Source organism: Pseudopodoces humilis, chromosome 3 (genome assembly GCF_049639895.1).
Source record: "Pseudopodoces humilis isolate 2021_Gansu_Grassland_sample_001 chromosome 3, ASM4963989v1, whole genome shotgun sequence".
NCBI classification, from domain to species: domain Eukaryota; kingdom Metazoa; phylum Chordata; class Aves; order Passeriformes; family Paridae; genus Pseudopodoces; species Pseudopodoces humilis.
Window position 1 is genome coordinate 3,115,001 of NC_142202.1, and position 27,175 is coordinate 3,142,175.

The following is a 27,175-nucleotide window of genomic DNA, read 5'->3' on the forward strand; positions in this document are numbered from 1 at the left end:
GAAATACATACTCTTTGAAGCTCCTCAAATGTTTTAGTTAAAAGGACAGCAGTTATTTTCTGAGATCCAAGAGTATCTTTATCAGAATTTAATTTTTCCTTATTGATTTTTTTTCTAACGTAACACAAATTTAACATAGGACAGTTTATAGTTTATTACAAAATAATACAGCCTCTATCTCTTTTTCCAAATGCATCCCACTGTGTTCTAGCTCCTCAAAGAGAACAAGGCTCCCGGACTACTGTTTCTCATTGCACAACAACTCTTCCCTAAACACGAAAATCAGCATCAGGAATAGAGAAACACGGGGAAAAGCCCCTGGCCACCCTCACACTGTAAATGCTCCGTGCACTTGCGATGCCCTGGCTGAAGAACAGCAGTTTTGCTGATCTATTCTCTTACTCCACAAAGAATAAACTCAGTAGCTAAAATGCAACAAAACCCAGATGATTCATTCAATGTCTGAAAAAAACCCCAGCTGTGATGTAGGAGCAAAGTAATGCTGGGTGACAAATTAATTGTTGCAAATATTGGGGAGGGGGGAGAATACAACAGAACACATTTTTATTTTTGCATTTTATACTTCCCTACCTGATAAATCAATTAAGCAAACAATTAATGCAAAATTAAACTCCTTACTTCCTAAAGGAACGAGGAACTGTGATGCATAATTTTAAAAAGGTAATAGCTGCAGTAATAGCAGCAATAATAACAATAGTAATAATAATATTATTATCCACAACAATAATAACACCACTAAAGGCAGGGCTCTTCCTTGAGCCTTTGTTGTTCAGCAGTAATTCCACTGTTTATTTAGGCAGAGGTTTTTCTATCTGCAGCTAAGATCAAATTGTAGGTGTAATTGTACAGCATTTAGGCAAAGCAGGGGAGGGTGGAAGCAGAAAGCCCTTGGTTCTGACTGACCAGAGCTTCCCACGTCTCCCAGCACCAGCACAGCCACTCCAGTGGGAACCCTGCACCCTCTGAAGCACCCTGACAACGCCTACCTGCAAGGGCAGGGAAGCAGCACCGCTTCTCCTGACAGCTATTTCCCAGGGATACTGAGCCTCCCTGCCTCATCGGCAATGCAGTTATTTGGGTTTTGCTCTTGCCCCGCTCTCGGTGTCTCAGCTATTTAGTGTGAAACACAAAAATCTGAGCTGTAGCCGAGCTCTGTACCCACCAGATGGGGAAGTGATGGGATTTTTTTTTTTTAACAGCAACCTGTTCAGGTAAAAAGTTCCAGTAGAATTGCAGCATGCAAACGGGGAGAGGTCTCCGGGGAAAGAAGAGAGAAGAAACACTTTCGGTGCACTGTCTGCAAACCCAGAATTCAGCAGCTTTTTTTGGCAGCCAATTTGTTTCAAGTGTTTTGTTTCAGGGAACGTATGTATTTTTCTTTGTGCATTTTGTGGATTTACTACAACCGCTCCTGACAGCTGTTGATTCAGTTAAATGAGCACATTATTAAAAATCCTCTAACACAACCACACTGAAAAACAGACACCTTTGGATGGAGCTGAAGATTTGAACACACAAGAAGATGCAAATGAAACCCCTGCGAGGAGGATGTACAGCCTGGGCCGTGCCCAAGCCAGGGGGCAAAAGGGGCTCCAGCCCCTGTTTGTGGTGGCTCTGTTTTCTTTGTTTCAACCAGACCCAGATGCTAAAAAAAGAATGAAAAGCAATGCCAACAATCCCGAGTACAAAAAAATAAATGGTTGCTAATACTTGAAAAAATTACATCCCCCAGCAGGCTGAAGTTAATGTGCTTCAAATAATTCTGCACCGTGCTCCGTACTTTGTCTTCTCTTATTACTTACTATCCAATTTTGCAGAGGAAGGACACCTATTCAGAATGAGGAGGGAAAAGAAGAGGATGTTTTCATTTTGCTTTAGATCAAAGGCAAACAAGAATGCAAACTGTGGCATATTGAATATTTTTTTCCACCACTGTCATTCACACTGGGCTATCGAAGTTTCATACAATTCCCCCACCCGGCTGCATATTAAGCTGGCTGTGTACAGCTTTATTATAGCGTGGTGCTGAGGAAACATTAATATTCCTGTGTTGCATCTGACAGGACATTTACATGCGCCCATCTGAGCTCACACCTGAGAGCTGCTCCAAGGTACAGTAGCTGTGCTCCGATTGTAAAGGCAAATGAAGAACACAAATTCCCTGCTGGGATCGGGGCTGACCTCGCCACACCCCACACCGCAAACCTTTCCCTCACCAACCCCAGGCAATGCCACCTCCGAATGAAGAATGAGCCACCAAGTTACCAGCCTCGGTGATAGAAGAGCAAAAAAAACCTTGCTGAAATATTTTAAAGATGCACAGCGAGTGCAGCTGGCCAATAAAGGTTGGAAAACAAACTGGCTGAACCCCGTGCGGGATGCGTTGCATACTAAACCTGATTAGAGAGATGGGGAGGATGTTTATGGGCTTTAAAATGCGTTTGGCATTAACACAGGAAGGTTTGAATAATGTGAGCACTCGATCTGCTCATCCAGAGGAGTCCACAGCCACTGGTCCAGCTCCTGCAAGAGTTTGATCCACATCTGGCAGAGCAAAGCACACCCAAGATGGGGGCCCTCCAGAGCTAACTGTGTTTCATGGAAATTCATTATCAGATCATCCCAACCGCTTGGGTGGTTTGCGGGTCCATTAATGTGCCTGTTATTCTTAAAAGTATGCCATAAATCACAGCAATCCATGTACTGGTGTCTACCTACGTGGGCCCAAACCTGCTATGCCCGACGTCACCAGGCGTCAGGCTGGAGCTACTGTCTGTGTACACAGTGAGACAAAATTATGTTCGTTAGCCCAAGGGAAAAACAACAAAAAAAAATCCACTCAATGGTTAATTTTAGGGCCATGCTACCAGTACAAACATCAGTCTTAATATATTCAAATACGTGGACTTGCCGTGTTTTATGGACTTGTGCAATACCCCAGTAGCTGACACATAAAACGGAGCGCTCCCGGATGGAAGCTGCGTTCAAATCCCTGTCACTGGGAGAAGACAACTTCCTTGGACTCTCGACATCCCTGGCAGCATCGTCACCCGAACAAAATCACAACCAGCAGAAAGGTAACGAGAGATCCTCAGCGATTAGCTAAAAAAAAAACCACAACAAGACACAAGTGGCACTGTGCCAGGCCATGTCCAGCTAAATGCCTTTTATTGCACAAAGCTCGTACTGGTGGATATAAAAACAGGCCGAAGCTTGAAGGGAATTTTGTCCGAAAAAATTCCCGTAATGAGGATGCATGCAGGCGAACAACTGGAGGCTCTGCTCCCGTTGCCTGACGGTGCCTCGCAAGCCTCTTTAATCGTCTTTATTATTTGAATGAAACAAGAAAGAGCTCGTGGGCTGAGGGTTGCATATACAAAACGGGGTGATGCTAATAGGCCTCCTCCTCTTTAAAAGAGGCATTACCAAATTATGGGAATGTTTAGGGAAGACTTTTCTTCTCCCACCGGGCTAATTAGAAGGTGTTTAATTTACTCCCTGCCTCAGTTTCCGTCACCCAGCATTCGTTGCTGGGGCTCTCCGCGCAGAGCCTTGCGTTTATTACGCGCATGATTTTCAAAGCTTTCGGCACGTGATGCCAACATGCACCTTTCAAAATCTGTATGGAGCTTAAGGTGTGCCAGGCTGCCTCTTGAACCACCAGCATTTCAGATGCAGTGATGCTTCTGCTCGTGGACAGCTCCACAATTCAGTGTCCCATGCAGTAGGAGAAGGAATAGAGAATATGTTACTCATCCTCTCAGAAGATGTGATTTGCAGAAAACAAAAAAAAAAACCCACCATAAATTTTCAGGGCACCACAATACTGTGATGCTCCCCTGGAAGGCAGAGGAAAACTTTCTACCCTGCTTCTGCGCTTCGAGTGAACTCATATTTGTGTTTCCAATAAAGAGCCATTTTTACATTAACTGTCTGGAACAGCAGGGAATAGGAAAACTAACACAATCTTTACCTCATACAAAGGATGATACTGGTGTCACGTGCTTGCTTCTTCAAAAAACGTTATTTATAAAAGGCAACGAGGAAAGCAGGGAAACTATTGACTCTTCTCTGCTATCCCTGCGCGAGCAGCATTACAGCAACTTTTTGATCCCCTATGTTTTTTACATTTTTCCCCCCCGAGAAGTAAATTTCACAGCCACACAGGCCACCGCCTTTAATTAAGCTTTCAAAAGTCTTCTGACAATGCCAACAATTGCAAGACACTTCTAGAGCTCAATCATGCAATCATCGTGACACTTCTATTTACAATTTGTCTTAGAAAGAGTTTCTCTGACATTGTACTTTGACAAAACAGCCAAGCTACCGGTTCACAACCTTTCTCTGTCTTATTTACAAATACAGCTTGTACGCAGTGCTCCAAATCTCGGGAGCAGGAGCCTTTGGGTTGCACCCTCACTATTTTTTCCTGCTTGCAATATTTTACCCAGCCTGCTCTCTCTGTTTCTTTGTATGGGGAAAGCAGGCAGAATTTGACTTCAAAATCTTCCCACATTGCTTCTTCCCCTCCTCTATCTTTAAGCTTTCATCTTACTGTCCAGATGCAATGCTAACTATTCAGTGCAGACAGCAGTATTTTTTTTTGTCTCCAGAACAAAACAAAACAAGGAATCGAAAATCACAACCTATAGAATTATAATGGCAACTACTAATAACAGCCCAAGAAAATTTCTGCTTAAAGACATTACCTCCCAAGAACTGTAATAATCAAATAGACTCAGTCTGAAATTTAGTACAAAATGATGTTCACCTTTCCCTGACTGCAGCAGACAGAGGGATTTCTTACATTATTTTCCCACGTGTTTTATTTGAATGTCACAAGCAGCTTGAGAATATAGGATTCAAGCAGTAAAAATGACCTCCCCTCCTCCTCCCCTCTTTGTACAGTAAATACAAGATCCACGGATCCACACTCGGCTTTATACAGGGGAATTCACAGCAACACTCTGAAGTGTTCCCCCATCTGCATCCAAGTAACATTTAAGATCCTTCTTCACCCAAACCCCAACCTTTCATTAATTCCCTTGGATTTATACATTCAACAAACAAACCGCCAAAACCTGACACGGGCGGGCGATAAATATTTCCTCGGCTTTTCAATAAGTGAACAGCGATTTTACATTCACTGATCTCCAGATACTTCAGTTAATATTTCCCCCTATTGTAAAATACGAGAGCGGATAACTAAAGCCCTGCCGTCGCCCTCACTGCAAATCACGGGCTGCCGGTGGTGAGGCTTTGACATACATATTGATGAAAGCTGCCTCGTTGGACCCACACAACATATCCTATTAATTTTCAGTTAAATTTATGGCATTTCAGCTCCAGTGCTGGATCAGCATCACTCAAAATTTTATAGCAAGGCAGAGCTGTGCACAGGCAGACACCCACATGGAAGAGCCAGGTATGGACACATGCCTGCACCTACGTGGACCCCACAGCTGCTGCACAGGTTGCACACACACACACACACACACACACACACACATATATATATATATATATATATATATATATATATATATGTATATAAATATATATGTTCCTGTCCTCATTCCTGTCTCTGGAAAACAGCAAGATAAAGAGCAGCTTAAGGACAGTTAGACAGTATTTCTCCCTGCATTTGAATGAGTTGCTGCCTCCTTCCTCCTCTGTAGATCTTTAACCATTACTTAAGGTTCTCTTTTACTGTAGCACCCCAACTTACTGACTACAAAACTGCAGACAGGGAAAAGCTGCACCCTGAGCTCATCCACAGCACCTCTGTATCCAGGGCTAACCTGGAACACCTCTTCTGGCCTCACAACTAATTTGGAACATTTTTATATTGCTAGAAAATATGTGTTTTATGGTCTCTTAGCAGAAAGAATCCCTTCCCCAACTTCTGTGTATTTTTCCAAAGGCGGCCTCTATCTTTTTTTTTTCCCCCCCTTAATTACACACTCAAATCTTGCATTTAGCATTCTTGCACAGAAATCAGATATAAACAGCTGAATTAGAAGAGTTTGAGGTTCTTTGCAGGGATCTTCCTGAAGCCTGAACTTCACAGCTCAGCCTCCAAGACCCTCACTGGAAATTTTACTGCCGGACTCCAACTACTGGCTACGAGCAATGGGTCACTCCAGCTATCACCACACTTCTTTGTGACAAGAGAGAGCTGAACTCATCCAGCTGAAAAGGGAGATGAAAACACAACGGGGAGGAACACTGCAAGACCTCCTAACTACTGGTGCACCTTCTCCCTTTCCCAAAGCCAGGCTGCATTTCCAACCAACAGGAAGAACCAAGGGACCCCAGCGCTTCTCAGCTACAGCCCAGCCAGGGAAGTGCAGAGAAGCCGCATTCTTAGACCTTCCGCCCAGAAAGGTACGGCTGGGCACCACAGCCAGAAACCTTTGGGCAGAAGATTCCTGACAACCACAACTCCATCTCTACTCAGGACACACTCACAGCTTGCTCTATGGACCCTCCTGCATGGCACCGAGCCTCCTCCCAGTCAAGCCCACCAAGCGAGCAGAATCAGGCCCTGCCACTGAGCCCCTGTCCCCAGCCACCTCCTCCACTCAGTGAAGCATTTACAGTCAGTTAAAACCATGGCCCTTTCTGAATTAATGGCCCCATGACGGCGCGTGAGCCCAAATCCTCCTCGCTTCGCGTCACCTGCGCCACGCGAAAGCCAGACTTGGCTCACTGAGCCTCCCGTGCCAAATGAGTGCCAGAGCAAAGCCCTCAGCAGAGGAGGTTCCCGTCCTGCAGAACTCCTTGGCGTGGCCATCCCTCCAGCCCAGGGACCTATCTGGGACCACAGGGACGACAGCATGTTTAATTTTTGCTTGACAGATACTGTGTTTTGTCTTTTGAGCGGAGCGGCGCCGTACGTAAATACTGCGTTACATCATACCGCCGCTCCTCCATATTTGGTGATTTAGTATGGCTCCAGAGCTTGGAAGACTACAAATCCCTTCCGCCAGGCTCCTACTTCATTAATCATGCCCTACACTTCTGCTCGCTTTCCGTCAGATCACAGGCAGCACATGGAAATGGGCACTGCCCTCTACCACTCTGGGAAAGAAACCTCACCTTTAACATCCATGTCTGGTGGGGAATTATTGGGGGGGGGGTTAGGGCTCATTCAAAATGTAGCTTAGCAGTAGCTGAGCCCGTGTTTCCCCTTAAATGTAGAGATATTGGCGTTTCGAGGAAAGACCGATTACTCTGCAGAAACAGCACATACTTGTTGACATGACGTCTGCGTGTGCACGCACATGGCTCTGCACACAGACACGTGCACAGGCAGACACCCGTGCACCGATACGGATCTGCTGCCACCACAAAACCTCCAAAACTGCAGCTCTCCAGCACAGTTTGGCAGCCGGCTTGAAGGCCAGGGAAGGCTGCGGGAGGATCCCGCTGAACCTCCCAGTGCCTACTGCCCTATTATGGTTTAACTTTGTGGCCAAAGCAAGCCCAAGACAAGCTCCAGCACATCATGTGATGATGTACTGCGCCTCCGACAACCCCGAGCGGTCCTGTGGGCTCCCCAAAGAGAGGTACCGGCAATGCCACATCCCAAACACCACTGGAGGGGGAGTTTGAAACTCGTTCAGGCATTCGTTGGGGTTGATACGCTGCGGTCTCGCCTCTTTCGACTGGCAGTATTGGCGTGGTTCGAAGTGATCTGAAACGCTCGCTGCAAATGGGCGGTACTTTTGTTTACTAGTAGGGTTTTAAAAGCAGAGCGTGCCTTGTTACACTCCCAGGGTTCTGGGATTTTCTTTTGCATGGTACACTTTTATTTTTTTAACCCCATTTGTGAAAATATCTGCATGGCCAATGGCTTTCTGATTTTTTTTTTTTTTTTTTTAATTATGCTATGAAATGGAATTACCCTTTTCTCTTTTTTTAAATTACATTTCATATTGTTTGTTGCACAAAACAGAACTCTGCCTTGGACATTTGTACGGCTGACATGTGGTTGTGTAAACCGCAAACAAAATCAAGATACATCTGTCAAAACCACATCAGAGACAAGAGAGAGCACAGCGAAGCATTTATCATTTGGCTGAGGAGGCAGGCTGCAGAGAGCAGCCTTTCCTGTCAAACCAACCTTTTGAAATTTCCAACATGCCCTTAAACTTTTCGAATAAGCATGTCTGTGCGCTTCAGCAACTGCCCTCTCTACTCTGGCCTGGCCAGTCGAAAATGGCATCTTAAAGTCAAGGTCGGTGGTGTCACTTTGCCATGGGGCTGTGTTTAATTACAGTCCATACGCTGACAGCCAATATGGAACCAAGGCTGGCGGATGCTCGGTTAACTCTTTCACTCCTGACTTTGCCAAAGACTCAAAAGCTCCTCGCTTTCTCACGCGGCAGCCTCAGAACCCTCCTCCCACGGCGCTCCGGCAGGCGACACCGGGAGACGGTGACTACAATGCAGGCAAATCACGAGAGTGGCCTCAAACAATACGGCCAGAAACACCGGCTGGCACGGCACGTGCCTGTTGCTCCTGCCGCTGCGCAGGCACCAGGAAACACCGCTAACCCGAGGCAGGCAGGGCATGGACACCCCGGCCGTCACGGCAAGCAGAACACACAGACATGGCAGCACACGACTGCCAACATGCTACATTGCAACTGAAACAGAAATCAACTCGCAAACACTTCTCCTTGCTTTAATTTACCTGCTATATGTTCCTGTTTAGGGCAAATTCCTCTAGATGACGTTGATAAACAATCGTCATCCTCTGGCGTAACCTGGATGCCAACCTCCACGGGATTGGATGCTTTTTTCAGCTCACTTGGTGAGGGTGAAGGTGGCTTATCCACAGCCTTCTCTAGGCAGAGACTGCCATTGCATTGTTTCCGTTTGTGCTCAATAAAAATAAGAATGTCCCCCAACGGAAAGTTCATCTGACACTGGCCACAAGTGAGGAGGTCGTGGTCCCCTTCTGGAGCTCCCAATGTGCCATGTTCAGGTTCATCATCAGTGAGAATGGCTTCAAGAGGTTCGGCTGCAGTTTGAGAAACAAAAGGAGAACGGTTAGAGATCTTGGGAAAGGCACCGGGTGCAGGGGGGAGGAACGCACCGAGCCCCTTCTTCATGAATATTACACCCCGCTCTGGAGTCTGCCTGCTCCCCCCCAACCAAATCCATACAACACGGCTGTCAGCACGGCACCGAGGACAGGGATTCATCAGTTACAGGGAAGAGATTCTGCAGGAGCAGCTGTAGCATGCAGAACTCGGAGGCCAAGCAACCGCAACTGTCTCCGTGTTCCTACACGAGGGCACATTTCTGACTCCTTGAACGATTCGGTGCTAAAATTAAATGGATAGGCTGAAAGAATACACTGCAAAACTCTTGTGGTAGTACGACAAGAAGGGAATATGGTGTTTTATTGCTGAATGTATTATTTATGTACATGAATTCAAGGCTAAAAGCACTGCACACACTCTCACACACATGGGTGTGTATCTTCCACCAACCAGACCCACTTTCTAAAATTCAAAAATACAGTGCAGACAGAAGGTGTTCCAATACACACAGACGCTACACGTTCCCCGTACAGGCCATGCAGGTAACGTGTGCATGTGTGTAAAAGAGAAGAGGGGGAGAGCCAGCCTGCATGGGCACACACCCAGGCACCGACACGCAGGGCAGATACGCAGCACTCAGAATGCACGTGCAGACGTAAACGCATGGATTTGTGTCACTGTCCCCATCGGCCCATTTGCAGCTTCCAATTTAAAAAAAATCCTACAGGCAGGAGTTATACATCCGAGGGGGGGGAGAGAAAGGGGAGGGTATGAGGCAAATAAATAAATAAATAAATAAATAAATAAATAAGGCAGAAAACCGAAATTATAAAAAGCAAGTGCAGCAGAAATGCCTGCGGGGTGGGGGGAGGCACCTCTCACTTTTGAGCTACTCCTCGGGATCCAAATAAACAGCAAGTTCAACACCAAGTCCACTCAGAGATATTAGCTGGGATATTTTTTAGTACTTAAGGAAATAAGGCAATCAGTCATTTTGCATTTTTTAATCCTGAAATAAGCGAATGCCTAAATTATCTTGAACATGTTAGCACTGGTGGCCTTCAGCATCTAAAAATCAGCCTGGCCAAGCAGCTGCCACATTTCCTCACAACAGTGAGAAGCGCCTTCTTTAAACTCAAAATACCTTGCCTAATGTTGTCAAAGTTGACAAATTTTCTGAATGAGCTCCAAAAAGCTTCATTATGAGGCTATTTCTGCTCACAGAATCGTCAGTGGATGCTCTAAGGAGGCAGACTCGGCTCTCTTTTCTGTTTTTTTTTTTTTTTGTTGTTGTTTTTTATTACATTACATTTGCAGAGAAATACCTTGGCAATCTCTGTGCAGTCTCCATCCCCACTGCCTTTCACGAGGGGAAAAAAAAATAAATACCAGCACCGTGTCAGTGTTACTCCGTCTGCGCAACACAACAGGCACGCTAACAGCAGCGAGCAGGAGAGGGTACTACAAATACAACCCACCTCAAAACACTGCCAGGTAACGCAAGTGAGACAGAATACAACTCCTAAACAGTTAATCAGCCTGACCTTCTTTAGTTGGCTGCCAATTTCACATTTAATGAACTTAAAGCCACAGAGAATCAAAAAATAGATTTTAATTTGACTGCACAATATTGGAACTGATTTTGATAAAGTGCAAAAATCCAGTGAACTCAGGTTAAATTTATTTCAACCCTACCTAGGCTGAATATTGAGGAGGAAGATCTAGAGTAGCTCCCAGTTGTGCTGCGTAAAATAATATTGAAAGAGCACACTACCTTGCCGTACCTCAGCTCCAACTAGGACACAGGGATCCAGTCCATCATTTCTTGCCTCTAGTACTACTTCTAATTTAACGTAAGGTCAACCACAGGAATATGAAGGTTACATTTGTATTAATAAAAACAATGTCTTAATCGCTGGGGCTTTCTTCTAAACTTACAGACCGACAGGAGAGGAGGCACAACGTGCGTCTCACGCTCCTCGGGAAGCCGGCAGAGGAGCAGGGTGTTTCTGCGGGATTGCCGGGCATGGCGTTTTTCTCCCCGAGCCGTTCCTTGCGTTCGGACCGAAGGGAGTAAATTATTGCAGGACTAATTCCACCGGTAGCTCGCGGCACGCCGCAGACAAAGGTATTTTGCGAATCTAACTTCGAGCTCACCGACTCTCGGCAGCAAAGAGACACAAAACCACCCGTGTTCCCCTTGCAACTGGCTTAGCGAGGAGCTCTGCATAATCATCACTCAATTATAATGTTTTCCCGCGGCCTGATTCCTTTCTGACGCTGTCACTATTATTTAGCAGGGGAAGGTAACCCGCTGCTTCCACACCAGACAGTTAAAAGTGGCACTGAACAAAAATAGACTTTGCTAAAAGTCTGTACAGACTGGGCTGATTTACAATCAAAACCAGGAAATGAAGTGGTAATTCAGAGGTTGCTGATTACACCTCCACATTTCACCTAATTAATTTTATAGGAGGCAAAGTTCTTGAAAATAACAAGATGATCAAATGTACAGATATAAAACCTGTAACCTCAACATTTTCTATGCTCTTAACGTAAATTATTGCTAATTAACAAGAATTATATACTAATGTATGAAATACTGCTGGCACTGTGTTCGCTGCAAAACATTTGGCTCCTGATGGAGGCAGAGCCAGCAAAAAAAAATATGCTTTTTATTATTACTGCTACTTTTAGAATGTAATATAAAATACCGGGATTACAAAGAAAAACCCAGAATACAATTCACCTGGTCTTGCCTCCGATTTGCAGGATGCATCTTTTAATTCTGGGGCAATCAAAATTCCCTGCCCGGGTCCCTAATCATCCGTCTCTATTTTTCATGCAAATTGCCCTTCCACTAACATGTCTTTTCAGCTTTCCCCCTTCGCCCTCCTACTCCCCCCTTCTTCCCCCCGTTCCCAGCCACCAAAACAACCGCACCGGCAAAAGCGGGATGGATTTTGGAGTGCCGGGAGAAAGGAGGTACTGGGGCCGATGGGGCGGGGAAGGGGGGTGCCACAGTACGGTGAGGAGAAATGCCCGCGGGGCAGTGCGGATGCGCTGCTGGGGCATTTCCCCGCAGCGTACCGTGAGAAGGATGAAGGGCTGTTCAACCCCAAGTTTGTGTCTTCGGATCGTGCGGTGCAAGGAAAGGGAGACTCGGGGGTACAATGGGAACCGCCAACACGTTATGGGGAGGGAGGGGAAACCCGGGGAGGGGGAAGGCGAGCATCCCCCGCTGCCTCCCGGAGCAAGCAAACTCCGCGCAAAATTAAGAACAAAGAAGAAGAAGGAGGGGGGGGCGTGGGGGGGTGGAGGGGAGGGAGCTGGGCGCCCTCCCCCTCCCGCCGGCCGGGAGGCAGCGGAGGAGCCGGCCAGGTTCAAGTTCGCGGGGCTGCCCGGTTGTTTGATCTCGCTGTGCCTCCTAGCGACCGAAGCGGGCACGGAGCCCGCCCGCCGCCTCCGCCGCCCCGGCCCCGGCCCCGCCGCCGCATCCCCGGCGCGCTGCTCCCCCGGGCCGGCCTCCCCTTCCCCCCCAGCTCCCCGCCCACCCACACCCCCCTCCCCACGGCAGGGGCGGCTCTCTCCGGAGGGACCCCCGGGCCCGTCCGGCCGCCGCTCCCGCCCCGCACGTGAAGCCGCTCCGCGCCGGCCCGCGCGTTTCTCGGCGAGCAGCAGCCGCGGGGATCCGCGGGGATCGCCGCTGCGCCGGGGGCCGACTCGGAGCCCCCCGCCCCCTCCTCTGCTCCCGCCGCGATCCCCGTTCCACGTATCCCACTTCTACGGCTGACCGGGAAAAGCACCCCCCGTACCCCATTTCCAGGGGGGCACCTATCCCCACAAGCCAGTGATGCTGCACCCCATCCCCATCCCGCCAATAAAAGAAAAAAAAATTAAAAAAAAAAAAAATTTAAAATGCTCCCCGAAAAGTAGCGGGAAAAAGAGCGGAAAAACGTCTGGGGGCGGGGGGAGGGGCTGAGCCCCAGACACCCCCGGGTTTTAGGGCAAACTTCGGGCAGGCAGAGCCCCCGGCCGGCCCTGCCCGCGGCGGAGCTGCCGCCTGCAAAGAGCCAGCGCTGCTTCCTTCGCTCCATGTGCGAACCTGGCTGCAATGTCTGGGCGGCCGTGGGGGAAGAGAAATCGCGGCGGAAAGTTTGGGGGGTTTTGCGAAGGGCCGAGGGAGCCGGGGATGGTTGGCAGGAAGAAATGGCCCTGGGTTTTCTGCCATCCCTAGGAGGGAACAAAACCCGCCGAGAGTAATGGGAGGGAGAGAGAGAAAGGAAGAAATAAAGAAAAGGGGGGGGAAGGAGTGAGGAAAAGCATGCAGCATTTCCCCTTCCCTCAGGCTCACCCCGAGGAAAAGGGGATTTTTTTTTTTCTCCCTTCCTTCCCACCCCCCTCGCCCCAAACCTTTCCAGCTCGAGTTGCCTTTTGTTGTGCAAAGAGCGCTCCCGCTTATCTTGCATCTAGCCCTGGTGTGTGGTGGCGGCTGGAGGGAGGGACGGAGGGAGCCGGAGAGTTTTTGTTGCGAACGGTGTGGTGGGGCTCGGGGTTTGTTTTTTCCCTCCCGGGGAGAGCGGATTTGGTTTGGGGTTGAAATGCGGCGGAGAGAAAGGGGCCGTTCGCGGGTGTGAGGGTGCGAGTGTGTGTGTGCGTGTGTGTGTGCGCGCGTGTGTGCTCAGCCCGGGCTCGCTCTCGCCTGTGTTTGTTGGCAGGAGGCTCCCCGCACACGCGGTGCTTGTAAACATTCAGACACGAGATTTTTCCCAATCAAAATCCACTTCCACTTTTTTTTTTTTTTTTTGAAAATCTTCCAAAAAATAGTAAGCGAGCGGGAGAACGCGAGGCGAGGGCGAGGAGGGAATCCCAGCCGCCGCGGCGCGGCTCGGCTCGGCTCCCTCGCCGCCCGGTACCGTCCCCCGCCCCAGCCCCAGCCGGAGCGGCGGCGGGGCGGGCGCGGGGCGGGGGCGGGGCGGCGGAGCCCCGCACGGCGCCGGCCCGGGCCGGCGGGGGGCGGCGGGACGGCCACCCCGCACCCCGCGGCGGAAACAAAAGGGAGGCGGCCCGGCTCGGCTCGGCTGTGTCCACCCCCCACCCCGGGGAGGGCGCCGCGGGGCGAGGGGGCGAGCCCGCCGGCAGCCCGGGGGACTCCGGCCGCCGGACTTTCTCCGCGCTCCTGCACATCCCGCCCGCCCGGCCACCGCAGTGTCCGGCGTCCAGCCCGCCGCTCCCGCAGGAATTTCTTCCCACTTTCGGCCGGTTGTGCCCCCGGCAGCCCCGCACCTCGCCCGCGCCTCTCCCGCTGCCGGGCGAGAGCTGCCGCTCTTGCCGCCAAAGAGCGCGGAGAGCGGGAGGCGAGCGCGGAGCGGGGCAGCGGAGTGCGCGCCGGCGGGCGAGGGGCACGGGCAGAAAGAGAAGAAAAGTCATCAAGGTGATTAAATTAGAGAGGGAGAAATTAACCGGAATGCCGAGAATCCCGAGCCGGCGCTGAGTTAATTTTTTCCCCGACTCGCTCACTCATTCCCACTTTTAATTTTTTTTTTTTTCTCCCTGTTCTTGCTCGAATTAAAAATTAAATCCGTGAAGGGGAAATTAAATAAATTGCTCTCCGGGTTACTTACGTGAAAATTCCCGTTTGCTTAAGTGCTGGGGTTTGCCTTGCTTGCGGCGCGACATGGTGGGTTGGTGGCTTCGGTGGCTTGTGAGTCGCTCGGTTCACATCGGGAGAGACGGGTTAGAGAGGAAGGAGACTCCAGAGAAAATATCTTCATCAATGTCTTTTGACATCCAAAATAAATTAGAAATAATACAAAGATGGCGCAGGGAAGATGAATTGTGGGATAGCAGTCATGGCTTTTTTTTTTCTTTTTTTTTTTTTTTGTGCAAGGAAAAAAAAAGAGAGAGAGGGAGAGGGAGAGAGAGAGAGAGGGAGAGAGAGAAGGAGAGAGAGATGAAAAAAATGGCAAAAGCCCCCCTGAGCTGCAAGTTCAAGTGCGGACGTGACGTCCCTGCGAACTTGAACGTCAGGAGCCTGGATGGACAGAGACATACAAAACATGGGCAGGGCAAGCCGGGGAGAGGGGAGGAGGGAAGGCGAAGGCAACACCAATGGACACTCATCAGGGGCTGGACATGAAAAAGAGAGCAGGACAAGCCAATGGACAGTGATCGCAGGGGGGAGAGGGGAGGGGGCGCGGCGGGGGGGGGGGGGTGCACCGGCCGCCCGGCGCACGCTGCCGAATGGAGCCGGGGGGCCGGGGGCGGAGGGGGCGGCGGTCGGAGCCGCGAGTGGCCGCGGAGGAGCGGGTGCAAGAGGGGACCCGGGAGAGGGGCGAGGGGGGAAATTAAACACGCACACGAGGAGAGAGAAGGGAGGAAAAGGAGCGGGAGAAAGCGAGCAGGCAGGCAGGCAGCTGCAGCTCTCGCACGCACACCCCCGCTGGAAAAGCAAACACATCGGTGAAGCCACAGTCGGGCAGAGAGGGCTGCGGGGCAGGCTGGCCGCGGGCTGTGCCGAGGAGGTGGGGGAGCTGGGGGAAGCCAGGTAGGACCGGAGACCACCCAAAAAGCAAGGGGGGGGCATCCGGCTCCCGGCTTCCCCGCTCTCCCCCCCCCCATCCCCCTCGAAGCCGCCGAGTCCCCTCCTCCCGGGAGCTGCGGCCCGTCCCCGGGGGACGGCGGCGGCGGCCCCGGGGGGGGGTGGGGGGGGGCGGGGGCTCGGGCCGGGCCGCGTGAAACTTCGGCCCTTGCCCCGGGGCGGGCGGGGGAGCAGCGAGCGGAGTTTGGCGGGCGAGGAAGCGGCAGGCACGGGAGGAGAAGCCGCAGGAGCTGGGCGCGGGGGGAGCGGAGGGCGGCGGGACCTCGCAGTTTTCCCCGCGGGCTGCTGGCGCCCGCCAGCCCCGGAGCCCCCCTTCCTCCCCCGGCGGCGCTCGGAGCCCTGCCCGCAGCCACGGGCTCTGAACGAAAGCGAAACGCGGGGCTGCCGGCGGCGGGGCGGCGCGGGCAGCGGGCTGGTAACGAGGGAGGGCGGGAGAAGGGGGGAGGCGAGGCGGCAGCAGGCACCGAGAAGTGGCTGGAGTTGGGAGGATGCGGCGGCGGCTGCAACTTCGCCGAAAGGACCCGGAGCGAGGCGGACGCTGCCGCCACCGAGAGGGATCAGGTTGCGGTAGAAATAAGCTCTGGAGGCGAACGGGTGTGCGGAGCAAAGTGCGGCTGCCAAGGGAGTGCGAGGGGGTAACCGTGCCCCGGACGGCGGCCGACAGCCGGAGCGGAGCGCCGGGCGAGAGCCCGGGGGGACGAGGAGCTGCCCGCCGTCGTGAGGGAGACTTGGCCGGGCAGAGCCGCGGCCGCCCGGGGCAGCGAGGGGGAGGCGGGGGCCGGGGCTCGGCGGGGACCTGTTGGCGGGGCGAGCCCGGGCGCGCTCCGGCGGAGCTGTCAGGGGCCGGGGCCGAGCAGCTCCGCCGTGCGATGGTTTCAGCTTCCCGCCAGCCGCCCCCCGGCTCCGCCCGCCGCCGCTCAGCCCCCCCCTCGCCCCTGCTCCCCTCCTTCATCCATCGGCACGGGGATGCGCCCCGCGGCTGCCGGGCAGGGTGCGGGAGCAGATGCGGGACGTGGCGGGGGGAGCCAGCCGCAGGTGACAACAGCGGCGGCTCCTGGGCTCACGCCGCTCGCAGGGCTAGCTGTGCCAGGCGTGCACATGTCCCTGCGCGAAACGCGGGCGTGTGTGTCTGTACCGGAGATGTAGATATATATATGGGGCTTGATTTATATCTAATGGCACGTATAAAGCTTTTGAAGGTGGCTGCAATGTAAAAAGTAATGACTTTATTACCCCTGAAAGGTTCTGCGGTTCGCAGTTAACACTCCTCTGAATTACAATTCATTACGCTCTCTAAAGCCAACCTGCATCAGAACACCTACCTGTGCTTATTCCCAATCACAGGCATCGTTTCATTGATTTTCTTTTTTAAAAATCATAGCAAATTAAGCACTTGGTGACAACTAAATCTGTTTCATTATCGTGCCGTGTTTGAGATTCCAGAGGTGACTTCCCAGACCGCATCTCAAAACCTACAGTCAGGAGCTAATTTTACAGATGCTTTCATGAATGGCAGCGAGGATGTTCTTACCATCAGCATGCCCTTAATTCCAGCACCGTAAAAATGCCTCGATTTAAATGGAAACTCGCTGCCTTAAAAATAATATTTCATCCTGGCTGGATAATTATTAATATTAGCATTTGATCGCAATAGTGCTGGCTCCCCCTCGTTCCTGTACCCCCCCCACCCCACAGCGCTTCGCATTGTCATGTGATTGGAGGGAGATAACAAACCTCAAGAAAGAAAAGGAGTGAGAAGACATTTTTAACACGGCATGACCGCAGATTAATAATGCAGGTGGGTTTTTATTTCATTGTATTTTTAGGGGAAGGGAACGAGGCTGTTTAACGAGCAGTCGTGGACACAAAGTGACTGTATTTACAATCCTTGATGTGGCTTTCGGTGGGTAATAAATTATGACAATATTAAAATTATTTTCTGGCAGCCCAGTTAACTGCGCTGGGGACTGTAAAGCCCCTACTGATTCCATTTATGCCTTGTAATTGCGGTCCACGGTCTCGCTCTAAACCTTTTGCTGTATATTGTGTGTAAACTTTTAGCTAATAGACTTTTTTTTGAATGGAAGGACTTTTCTCGTACTTCCTGCCGTATACATTTTGTCTCTGATCTCTGTATTTAATGGCCAAGTCCTGGTTTATGCTTTATAATGTGTTGACAAGTTTTCTAACAGACTTTCTGAAATAATGCACATATATTCACGTCGGTTAGAAACTCCACAGTATTTTTAGAGTCGAGTAGATCTATATCCTAATGCACTGAGAGGGAGTGTAAATCATAGAGGATTTCATAGCCCTTTCAGTAGTTTTCTGTATGAAGTATGAGCAGCGTGGCCTCCAGACGTAACCTTTTAGAAAAAAAGACAGTGCTTTTATTTTATGGTGTAAAGTGCTTTTAGCTTCAGGGCTCTGAACGTGAATGTGGTCAACAAACAGCTCTTGCGAAGGAGTTTGCTCCAGCCTCAGCCCTGCGCCGGGCGCTGTGGGGAGGGATGCGGGGCCGCCCCCGGCCGCAGGACCGGGCTGAGCCTCCCCAGAGACACGGCAGCCCCCGCCAGTGTCCTGGGCTCCGACACCCCGCGGAAAGGGGGGGTGGGATGGCCCCCGGCGCTGCCGGAGAGGCTGATGATGGCAGCGGGGTCAGCCCCGGCGCGTCCGGGGGCAGGGGGCTGAGCTGGCCCCGGCACCGGCGGCAGAGACAGGGCCAGAGGGCACAGCTGGGGCTGAGAGCGCCCCAGGAGAGCTGTGGAGCAAGGGCGACGCACCCCATCACTGCCCCGCTGCACCCCACAAGCTACATCTCCTGTGTCTCTGCTTCCACCCTCGCAGCACCTCCGTGACACACCGAGCATCTCCAGCCCTCTTTGTAGCTCCTGCGCGCTGCTGTCCCTTGCTGGGCTGTACTAACAAACCCAGTGCGTGTGGCAGGTGAGCACGGTGAGAAATGCCCAAATGCTGACTGTAACACCTAGAAACCCTGGCAGATTGGAAGGGAAGGTGAAAACAAACACAGGCCAGCACGGAAGATGACCCAGTGATCATGTTCTGTGGATTGACACAAACTTGTGTCACCTCCTGCTCCTCCGTTCTTTGCCCGAAATGCAGGGGATGCCTTGCATCGTGCTGCAGCGTTTGGAGCTGCTGTCACCCTGGCCATGTTACCAGCTGCTCTTTGGCTATGGGCTCCTAGCCCCAGAGCAAAGTCAGCTGGAGGAATTGTGGCCCTACATCTCAGCAAATTCTGGGGCACAGGCTGAAATCAGCCATGGTGGGTTTCAGGCTGCCTCCAAGGGGAAGCTAACCTTAGAGAAGGGTCTGTCTCATTAGCTGAGTGCCCATCCCGACTCAGGCTGCCTCATGTGAACCCTGAGACACCAGCTCATGCCCTGGAGCAGCTGAGAGCAGAGGTGGGCACCCATCCCTGTCCCACAGCCACAGCAGTAACCTGCAGCAGCAGGACACGGTGCCCAGGTGAGAACATTCATGCTGTAAAAATTAGTCTAAAATTTAAATCTGCCAAAATGTATCCGTCCCTTTCCTCATACCTCAGCTCTCTGCCTGAGAAACAGCGTGGTCCTCCCTACATTCAAGCACCAGAGATGCTTAGAGGTTGCTGTAGGAAGGGATATAAAACTAGCATTGAGAAGTGTGGCCTTCCTCCATCTCAGAGGCAGGCACCCAGGAGCGGGACCTGAAGGTGCAAAGGAGCACGACACGGTTCATGCCACGTACTGCTGTCCCTGCCTATCTGCTAATTTAGTGACAGACTTGGCAGTGGGTGAGTTCAGCAACTTTGGTGGGCAAATGTTCCTGCTTCAAAGCTCCAACTGTCGCTCACTCAGAGCAGGAATCTCACTTGCCAACATTACAGAACATTAGGACCAAACACAAATTCCAAAACTCTGCCAGTTCCCCGGAGCTGGGCTGCATTATATAACGGCAGATCGCACGGGGTGCTTTCCGACACCGTCTTGATAGTCTCAATCAGGCGGAGGCAACGTGGGTGGAACTCTTATCACACCAGGCTGACTCCTGTGAATGAGCAGAGGACTTGCACGTTCTAGAAATAGTATGTGCATTAGTATTCCCGCAGGAGAAACTTGGGTGCGCTGCTTTGCCTTTTCTCCTTTTCCTTTTTTTTCCCCCCTTTTTAATAAAGGCTTAAAATAAACTCTGATTTTGCAAGCTCTTACTAGCAAGCACAGCACACACAGCAGCGAGTCCGTGCAGGATCACAGACATCTGAGCGCCAGGTGACAGAAAGATTTCGTTATCGGCTCGCCCTAGGCAGGACCTGGAATAAAACCCTGAACTTGGGGAGACTTTTTTTCCATGGGTTTCCGCAAGGCCTGGGATTTCAGCCTGCCCCTGCTTGCACAGCATCTAGCACGATGGAGCCCTGAGCCTTGACTGGGCTTTCTGGGGATAACTATAAAATAAAATAAATGGCAAAAAGTGCTCAGGGAACAGACTTTGAAGTGGCAAAAACCCTCCCTTGAAGCACACAAAGAGTTTTATGTGTGTGTGGGCAGGCAGAGTAAGGCATTACTAAAAATCTCATTTTTAATCAAATGTTTGATTTCAGCCAAACTGGGTTTAGTTTGTGCTACTTACTTAGTTGTCATATTGTAGGTTTAATAGTTATACATTGTTTTATAAGTAAACACGTAACCTGTCCTTGAGTGTTTCTATGCTACATTTCAAGCCAACATGATTTAAACTATGTGCATTTAAAACCTCCCAGAACCTGACCTATAATGCAAATCCATACAGTCTTAATTATTGCAGCAGCCCGGGCACGGGTGAGGTAGCTGAGCTTTTGTTACTGAAGAGGCAAGGTAGTTACGGTCTGTCAGTGCTCCTGTTACAATCCCCATTTTGGAGAGGTTATAACTTGGGCTGGGTAAATCTGATTGAGCTGAAACTTGGGACTCCAACTGTCAGTCCATACAGGGAGTCATCATATGAATAAATGGCTTACCCATTACTTGACTCACAGACTTTTATAAAATGATTTTTAATGGGTTTTAATGTTTTTTTCTTTTACTGACATCTAGGGTATGAATTTGGTACTTCTAGCTCTTCTGAAGCTCCACACTCAATGGAATATGTATAGATACCCAAGGTAAAGCTACAGCTACCCTGAGGATTTCACGGGGCACACCTGCTACCCTGACCCACCTGCGTGCTCCTATACACTGAGAAGAGGCCAGGAACAAGAAATGACACTTTAGTTATCTCCAAAGAGGGTCCTAAATGTGTACGATAAAGAGAACATAAATAAATATTTTTGCTAACAGTTTCACAGAATCTTTTAATCTTCCTGGGCTTTATCTTACCCCCAGAAATGTGTGGAAATGAGTCCTACCTGTGTGCTGGCATCACAGTCCTACCTGTGTGCTGAGCCACTCAGATCTGAATATTGAACCTGAGTTTAGATATCGGGTTTTGTTACAAAGGATTTTGCTGATAAATGCTCCCTACTTTTCTCTAGCTTTAAACTTCCAAAAGTCAGTTTTTATCACCTCAAATCACACTAAGACAAATAGTGCATGTTTAGTTTAGATACAGACTCGAGATTTTCCTTGACCCCACATCAAACAAAGCCCAGCCCAGAGTCAGAAAGATGGGCCACGAGCTATCACAGAGCTGGATTCCACAGTTTCCGTGCCCACCTCCCCACACAGTTAAGGAGCACGGACACCTGAACTCAAGAGCAGCATCTCCTTCTGTTTCAGGAAGAGTTTTGACCGAGCCTGGCTGCAGCCAGGGGCTCTCACACTGCAGGGTTGTGTCCTGGGTGAGCCATTCCAAAACAAAGCACTGGGAGAAGGCAGGTGCTCCTTGGCAAGGTGTTCCACACATCCAAATCCCCCCATCACAGGAACCCCTGATGGCACAAGTTGGTCCTTTTGTGACACTGCTGAGATCCCAAGCCATGCATCTAAGCAGGTCACTGTGTCCAAGACTATGAGCAATAGGAAGACAGGTCATTGACACAAACAGCTTCTTAAATTCCTGTTCTGACTTGAGCTGATAAGTGCACTTCTGTGCAAAATTAGATCCAAGGGGATCAAACTCTCCCGATGAGGAAATCTGGAACGCCGTACTCTGGATGTGGCAGGCAGAGAAAGGCAAACATTTTGTCTTGAAAAATAAATCCAGCTATACCTCAAATCAATTTTAAAAAGTAGACTAACAAAAATAACTCATTAATCTGAGAAACTCAGCATCAGCAATTAAAAAGAAAATTGAGAAATTAGTTTTGCTACACAAGATGAAGAAAGATTTAGTTGTTGACTTATCTGCTGCTGAACACAGTCCCTCCTTCCTAGCCTGCTTGGTGTGAGGGACAGTAGAAAGGACAGTGCAATAAAAAAGGATTTTCCTCCTCTAACTCTGCTTGATATAACCCCTGCCAGAGGAATCTACTTGGCCTTGGGTACTGCAAAATTCTTAAGCACATATTTATCTTTGGGCACATCAGCTGTACTTACATGCTTAAAGTAAGCATGTACTCAAGCATGCTGTTAGATTGGTCCCTTAACATCTTCTGTAAATAACTCACATTGCTTTTTAGAGCTTCAACTTTTAGTCACTTAGAATGTATTGAACTGAAATTTAACATACACAATCATCATTCTCTATATTCATTTTATATTACTATTTCAGGTGACATTTAGGTTTAGCTTTTAGCTTCAGCCAAGAGGAAATGCGCCTGCTTTGCAGAACATGACATAGTTTGTGTGAGGATCTAGATGAAAAATAATTAATAGTTGAGAGAGCAGAGTCCTTTCTCTGTGCCTAAAAATAAGGACAGCTTTACTGTGGGTTTTCTCCTTTGCCATATTTATTCTACGCAAAATTTCAGCTCAATTGTTAAAATGCTTACAATAATATTTTAATGCAACTCTCTGTAGTCAGAAGAATAAATTATTATATAGCCCAAAGCCACACAGAAAGACACAGCGCTGAGGGGGAGCAGGAGTGGTGGTGAATAACCTGTGATAAGAGCCCACTTCTTTGAGCAGTCAGGATAGTTTTGCCACCATTTGTTATTGTCAGCACATATAATTCTGTCAGTGCAGTATGAATCCTGGCTGCAGTGAAAAGAATGCCTTCTCCCACCAGTATGAATAAGATTTCACTCAATTAAAATAACATGCAAGTATATTGTATGGCATTACATAGAAAGCTGATGTGCATTAAGTATGAATGCTGGGGTTGGGGGGAGTTATTGTACTAATGCTATTGTTCACTGAGCAACTATTCCCCAGCATTTAAAAAAGCAAGGGAAATTAAATACAGAAATCAGAAATAAGTACAATGTTTGATATTACCATACTGAAATTAATGTATTCACAATTTAGACTGTAATTTACCCTATCGTATTTAGTTTCACAGCATCTGAGAGCCTGGAGAGAGAGGAATAGATGTAAACACATGGAGAGAGAGCTCCATGCACTGTCTGTGCTGACACACACCTCCCTCAGAGGTTTGGGTGCCGTATCCAGCATGGATTTATCCACAGGGTAAATCCAGGCCATACAGAGCACCAGTCTGTAAGTGCCATCCCCCACAGGCAGCAGGGAGAAGTTTGGTCTAGGTGTGGCTGGAGCAGTGGGATCCACTGCCATCTCCCGAACAGTGCTGAACAGCCCCTCAGATGAGCTACAGGCTCCTGGCACCCTGGTGGTGCTGCCCACAAATGAAGGAATCTGAACATTTAGGGATGTACAAGGGCAAAGCAGTTTTTGTTCCTATGAGGAAGGTCAAAAGTGCCTCACAAGAGGTGTGTCTTAGGTAGCCACTGTACTTAGAGCCAATAAAAGTGAAACTATTCCTTATTAACTCTTATATTCAATGCCATACTGCACACCTGTGCATTGCTTATGAGCGGGACTAAAAAATATCTGTACCATGACACTGTACTTTTAAAGCGTCGATTCAACGCTTTTCCCAATCTCCAAGGATTGCCTCCTCTTTAGACTTACACATTCAGTGAATATGACAGGGCTTATTATTTTTCCCTGAAGTGATCAGTGGTCGTCTCTAGCACGGACCTCACATTTTCAGCCTCAGAACTTAAAATAAAAAATAATAAAAAAAAAGAAACACACAACTGCTTTTTTCAAATCCTAAGACAAAAATCAGTTTGGCAAATTCCCTGCCATGGGCTTTACCATGCTTTACCCTTCCATCAAAGCCCCCGCGCACGTAGAAGCCTCTTTGCCATTTTTGAGAGGGGGTTCTGTATTTTCCTGTTACCTTTCCTTCCTGTAAAGCAATCAGGGAGAACGGCAGGAGGCACCATCAATATGCAAATTGCTGCCAGATAACTGGTTTCGCTGGTTCCGCCTCGGGAAGCGGCACCGCCGCCGCGGGGGCACCCGGGGGGCCCGGCGGTCCCTCCGCGCCCGGATCCCCCCGGGATGTCCGCAGGGACAGCGCTCCTCCAACCCCGCGGCTTCCCCGAGTCCTCCCGACCTTCACGCTGCCTCACACGGCCTCCTTCGCTGTGCTCGTGGGCGCTTCTGCTTGGGCATAGCTTTTGTAAAGGGTATGGGAGTGCTCTTCCTTCGCCCTGAGAAGTGCGGGCAGTTTGATGTCGCCTGTCTCTAATTAGAAGATGGAGATTTTCCTGCCCCCGTCAGCTCACCTGAGAGGTGCTCCCAGGCATGGAGTAGGAAAAAGACTGGCTCATCTGTGGATGCTCCCATGTGGATCTGCATCCAAAGCACACATCCAGGCCCTCTCTTTTCTAACTCAGCATTTGAGGGATGGAAAGGGAGACAGTGGTTTCTAAATTAAAATGAAACTATAATTCACAGGTAAGCATTTGCAAAAATACACAAGCCCGTTTTTAAAAATCACAAAGAAACGGATCTCAGGTGGGTTTTGGGTTTGCTCTGCTGACAGATTCAAAGCAGCACTGCTCATCACACCAACCTTCTGCAGGGTATTCATCAAAACCATGGGAGTATTTTTAAAACCCCACCAAAGTAAACCATTCAGCTAATTTATAAGCGTTCAGATGTGCAGTAACTCTAGCACAAATATCCCTATCAGTACAGTGGTGGCCCCATATAATACAATAAGACACAATTCAGACCTGTGACGGTCTATTGAATGCATAATATGCGTTTTTAAAATTGCCTGGAAACATATTCATATTGTAAAATCTAATGGTTCAGGTGGAGCTTTTACTCTTGATCAAACAATAAAATTGTTAGAGACCACTCTGTCATCCCATTGCTCACCAGCCTCCATGAGGACTGTTTTACATTCCCGTTTAAATAGGACAGGAGAGCAAAAAAGGAAAACATAAACCACAGAAGAGTTACTACAGACATTAACTTTTAAGCCAGAAAAGCAAAAGAGCTGAGAAAGAAGCTCCATTGCCGGGGAATTGTCTTTGTCACTCTGCATCCATTGAGGTTTCCTGCAGCCAAAGCCTCTGGACGGCGAATCACATCAGGATAAGGCTGCACTCACCAGGTCCCAGGGGCTGTCTGGGGCGAGATGTCCTTGTTTGGCCTCCAAAACAGCTCCTTCCTGTGGATTTAGGTCTGCCAGGGAAGGGGACTGGTGTGGAAAGACAGACAGAGCCTGTGGACAGCTGAGACTCCCTGTGGGATGGAGTGGGTGGCAATGGATGGCCTTGTCCGTGGAAAAGGAATCTGAAGTGCAGACTAGCGATAGTAATGGTGATTACCATTAAAGCGTGGAGCTTTTCATTACTGAAAACTTCAAATAACTCTCCTGAACTATATTTGAGACATTTTTTTTTTCATGTTAACTCCAGGTTTGATTGCTGAAAAAGGTTGACTGCTAGAAAAGGAAAACCAGTGCAGTGCACAGCAGTGGGGAATCGAAGCCCTTCTTTACCAGAACCCCTGCCATATACGTACTGTCACTCACCTTCCAGACACTCAGTACAACCATTCAATCTATTGAATCAAGAGACTGTTTGATCTTATCTGCATCTGTGAGCTGACTGTCAACCTGCTTAGGCTGCATATTAAATCATCTATAGTAGCTGTATCAAGCTGGGATGATCTGTTAATTCTAAATTTATTAACCCTTAGAGTGCAGTCATCATGTTTAATCTAGTGTAGCCAGCATTTATTTTACAAGACTAAATCCTTCTTTAAGATGTGGCTGTGCTGTAGGTTAAGGAATTGGTAACGTGGAGGAGCTGGTAACTGGGAAGAGCCTCACTTTGATCTCTGTAAGCCTGCTGACAGCACCGCTCCTCCAAACACACGTGTGTGCGCTCACGTCATGCCCCTGTGTCCAGGATGTGGGGTGGCTGCACACGTGTGTGGACCTAATGACATTACCTCGGAGTTTTGCCTGAGATGAGCCCGAAAACGAGTGGCCTTGAACAATGTCTGAGCCCTGTGCCTCCAGGAGGACTTAAAATAAAAAACCAAAGTGCCGCCAACCACCGCAACACGAGCTGAGCGTGGCTGCAGGTGGGGTCCTGCAAGGAGCCACCACCAAACCTCTCCTCCGAGCAGGCTCCCGCTTCTTGGCGCATAACTGCGGTCCCAATCAATTAACAAATGTCCTGGGAGTGCTGAGGACCACGGCCACCGCAGGACACGCAGGAATCCAAATGCTCCTGTCTGCGTACGTACAAACACGCCCCGGTGCAGCCACGGCGACGCGCATGGATAATTTCATACGGATACATACATCTGCATCAATATGTTAATCTGTTCGTTACACACACACATCTCTCCCTGCCCCTCTCTCCTGTTATCTATTATCTTTGCACATCACCAATGGTATCAACATATTCACAGCTTTTATTTCAGTCACAAACTGCTAGGCATGCTTCCTTTTTTGGTAATCATGTGCCCGGTATCTCTCTAATGTAGCCTAATAACAATTTTAGCATTCAGATGAAGCGATTTCATTCTGTGACTGCCTTTTCTATTAGATTTGATTCTGAGAAGCCCCAGTGGGTGCCTCGGAGGCAGAGATCTATCTGTGAGGCTGCAACCGATTCAATAGCAGCCTGAGCTAACCTTGACCTTTCCCTAGACCCTGCTCCATCTGGTGCCAGCCTGGTCCCCCCCTTCTCCTCCTCCTTGCTTCACAGTCAGCATTGATCAAGGCGGAATCGAGCGTCTCTCTCCCTCCAAGGGCTGGGCAGTCGTGGAAAGGACAGCACATTTCAATATATGGAAATGATTGAGCCTCTTATGCAATCATAAATCTACATACAGCCTCGTGATTTGATATTTCATTCACCTCCAAAGATTCTCACCCTCCCTCTCACCAGCAGGCATTTATAAACTATAAGACAACAGCTTTCCCCAACACCTGGATATTACAAAGCTTGCTGTTTATCGGGAGCGAATGCCTGGCAATTTCATCTGATTCACTTTGTGGTTTATTTATCACTCCGTTGTTTCCCCTGCGTGCCTGGGTTATTTTATTTCTTTTCGGGGGCTTAGCCCGCCCGCCC

At 49.4% G+C, this 27,175-nt stretch overlaps 1 protein-coding gene and 1 long non-coding RNA gene across 3 annotated transcripts in view; one reads left to right on the forward strand and one right to left on the reverse strand.

Moving 5' to 3' along the window:
• Positions 1-15,083, reverse strand: part of BCL11A (BCL11 transcription factor A) — a 72,760-nt gene extending 57,677 nt beyond the window's left edge. For both annotated transcript variants that reach the window (XM_088052990.1, XM_014254714.2), the window contains exons 1-2: positions 14,702-15,083; positions 8,723-9,052 (exon numbers count right to left, since the gene is read on the reverse strand). In XM_088052990.1, the coding sequence (XP_087909116.1) occupies positions 8,723-9,052; positions 14,702-14,756 (385 nt within the window). In that variant the 5' untranslated portion in view covers positions 14,757-15,083. The remainder of the gene's footprint in view (positions 1-8,722; positions 9,053-14,701) is intronic.
• Positions 15,084-16,600: 1,517 nt separating this feature from the next.
• LOC148184554 (uncharacterized) lies at positions 16,601-20,998 on the forward strand. Its single transcript, XR_015772225.1, has 3 exons — positions 16,601-17,476; positions 18,526-18,624; positions 20,754-20,998. It is a non-coding gene; the product is annotated as an uncharacterized LOC148184554 (long non-coding RNA).
• The last annotated feature ends 6,177 nt before the right edge of the window (positions 20,999-27,175 follow it).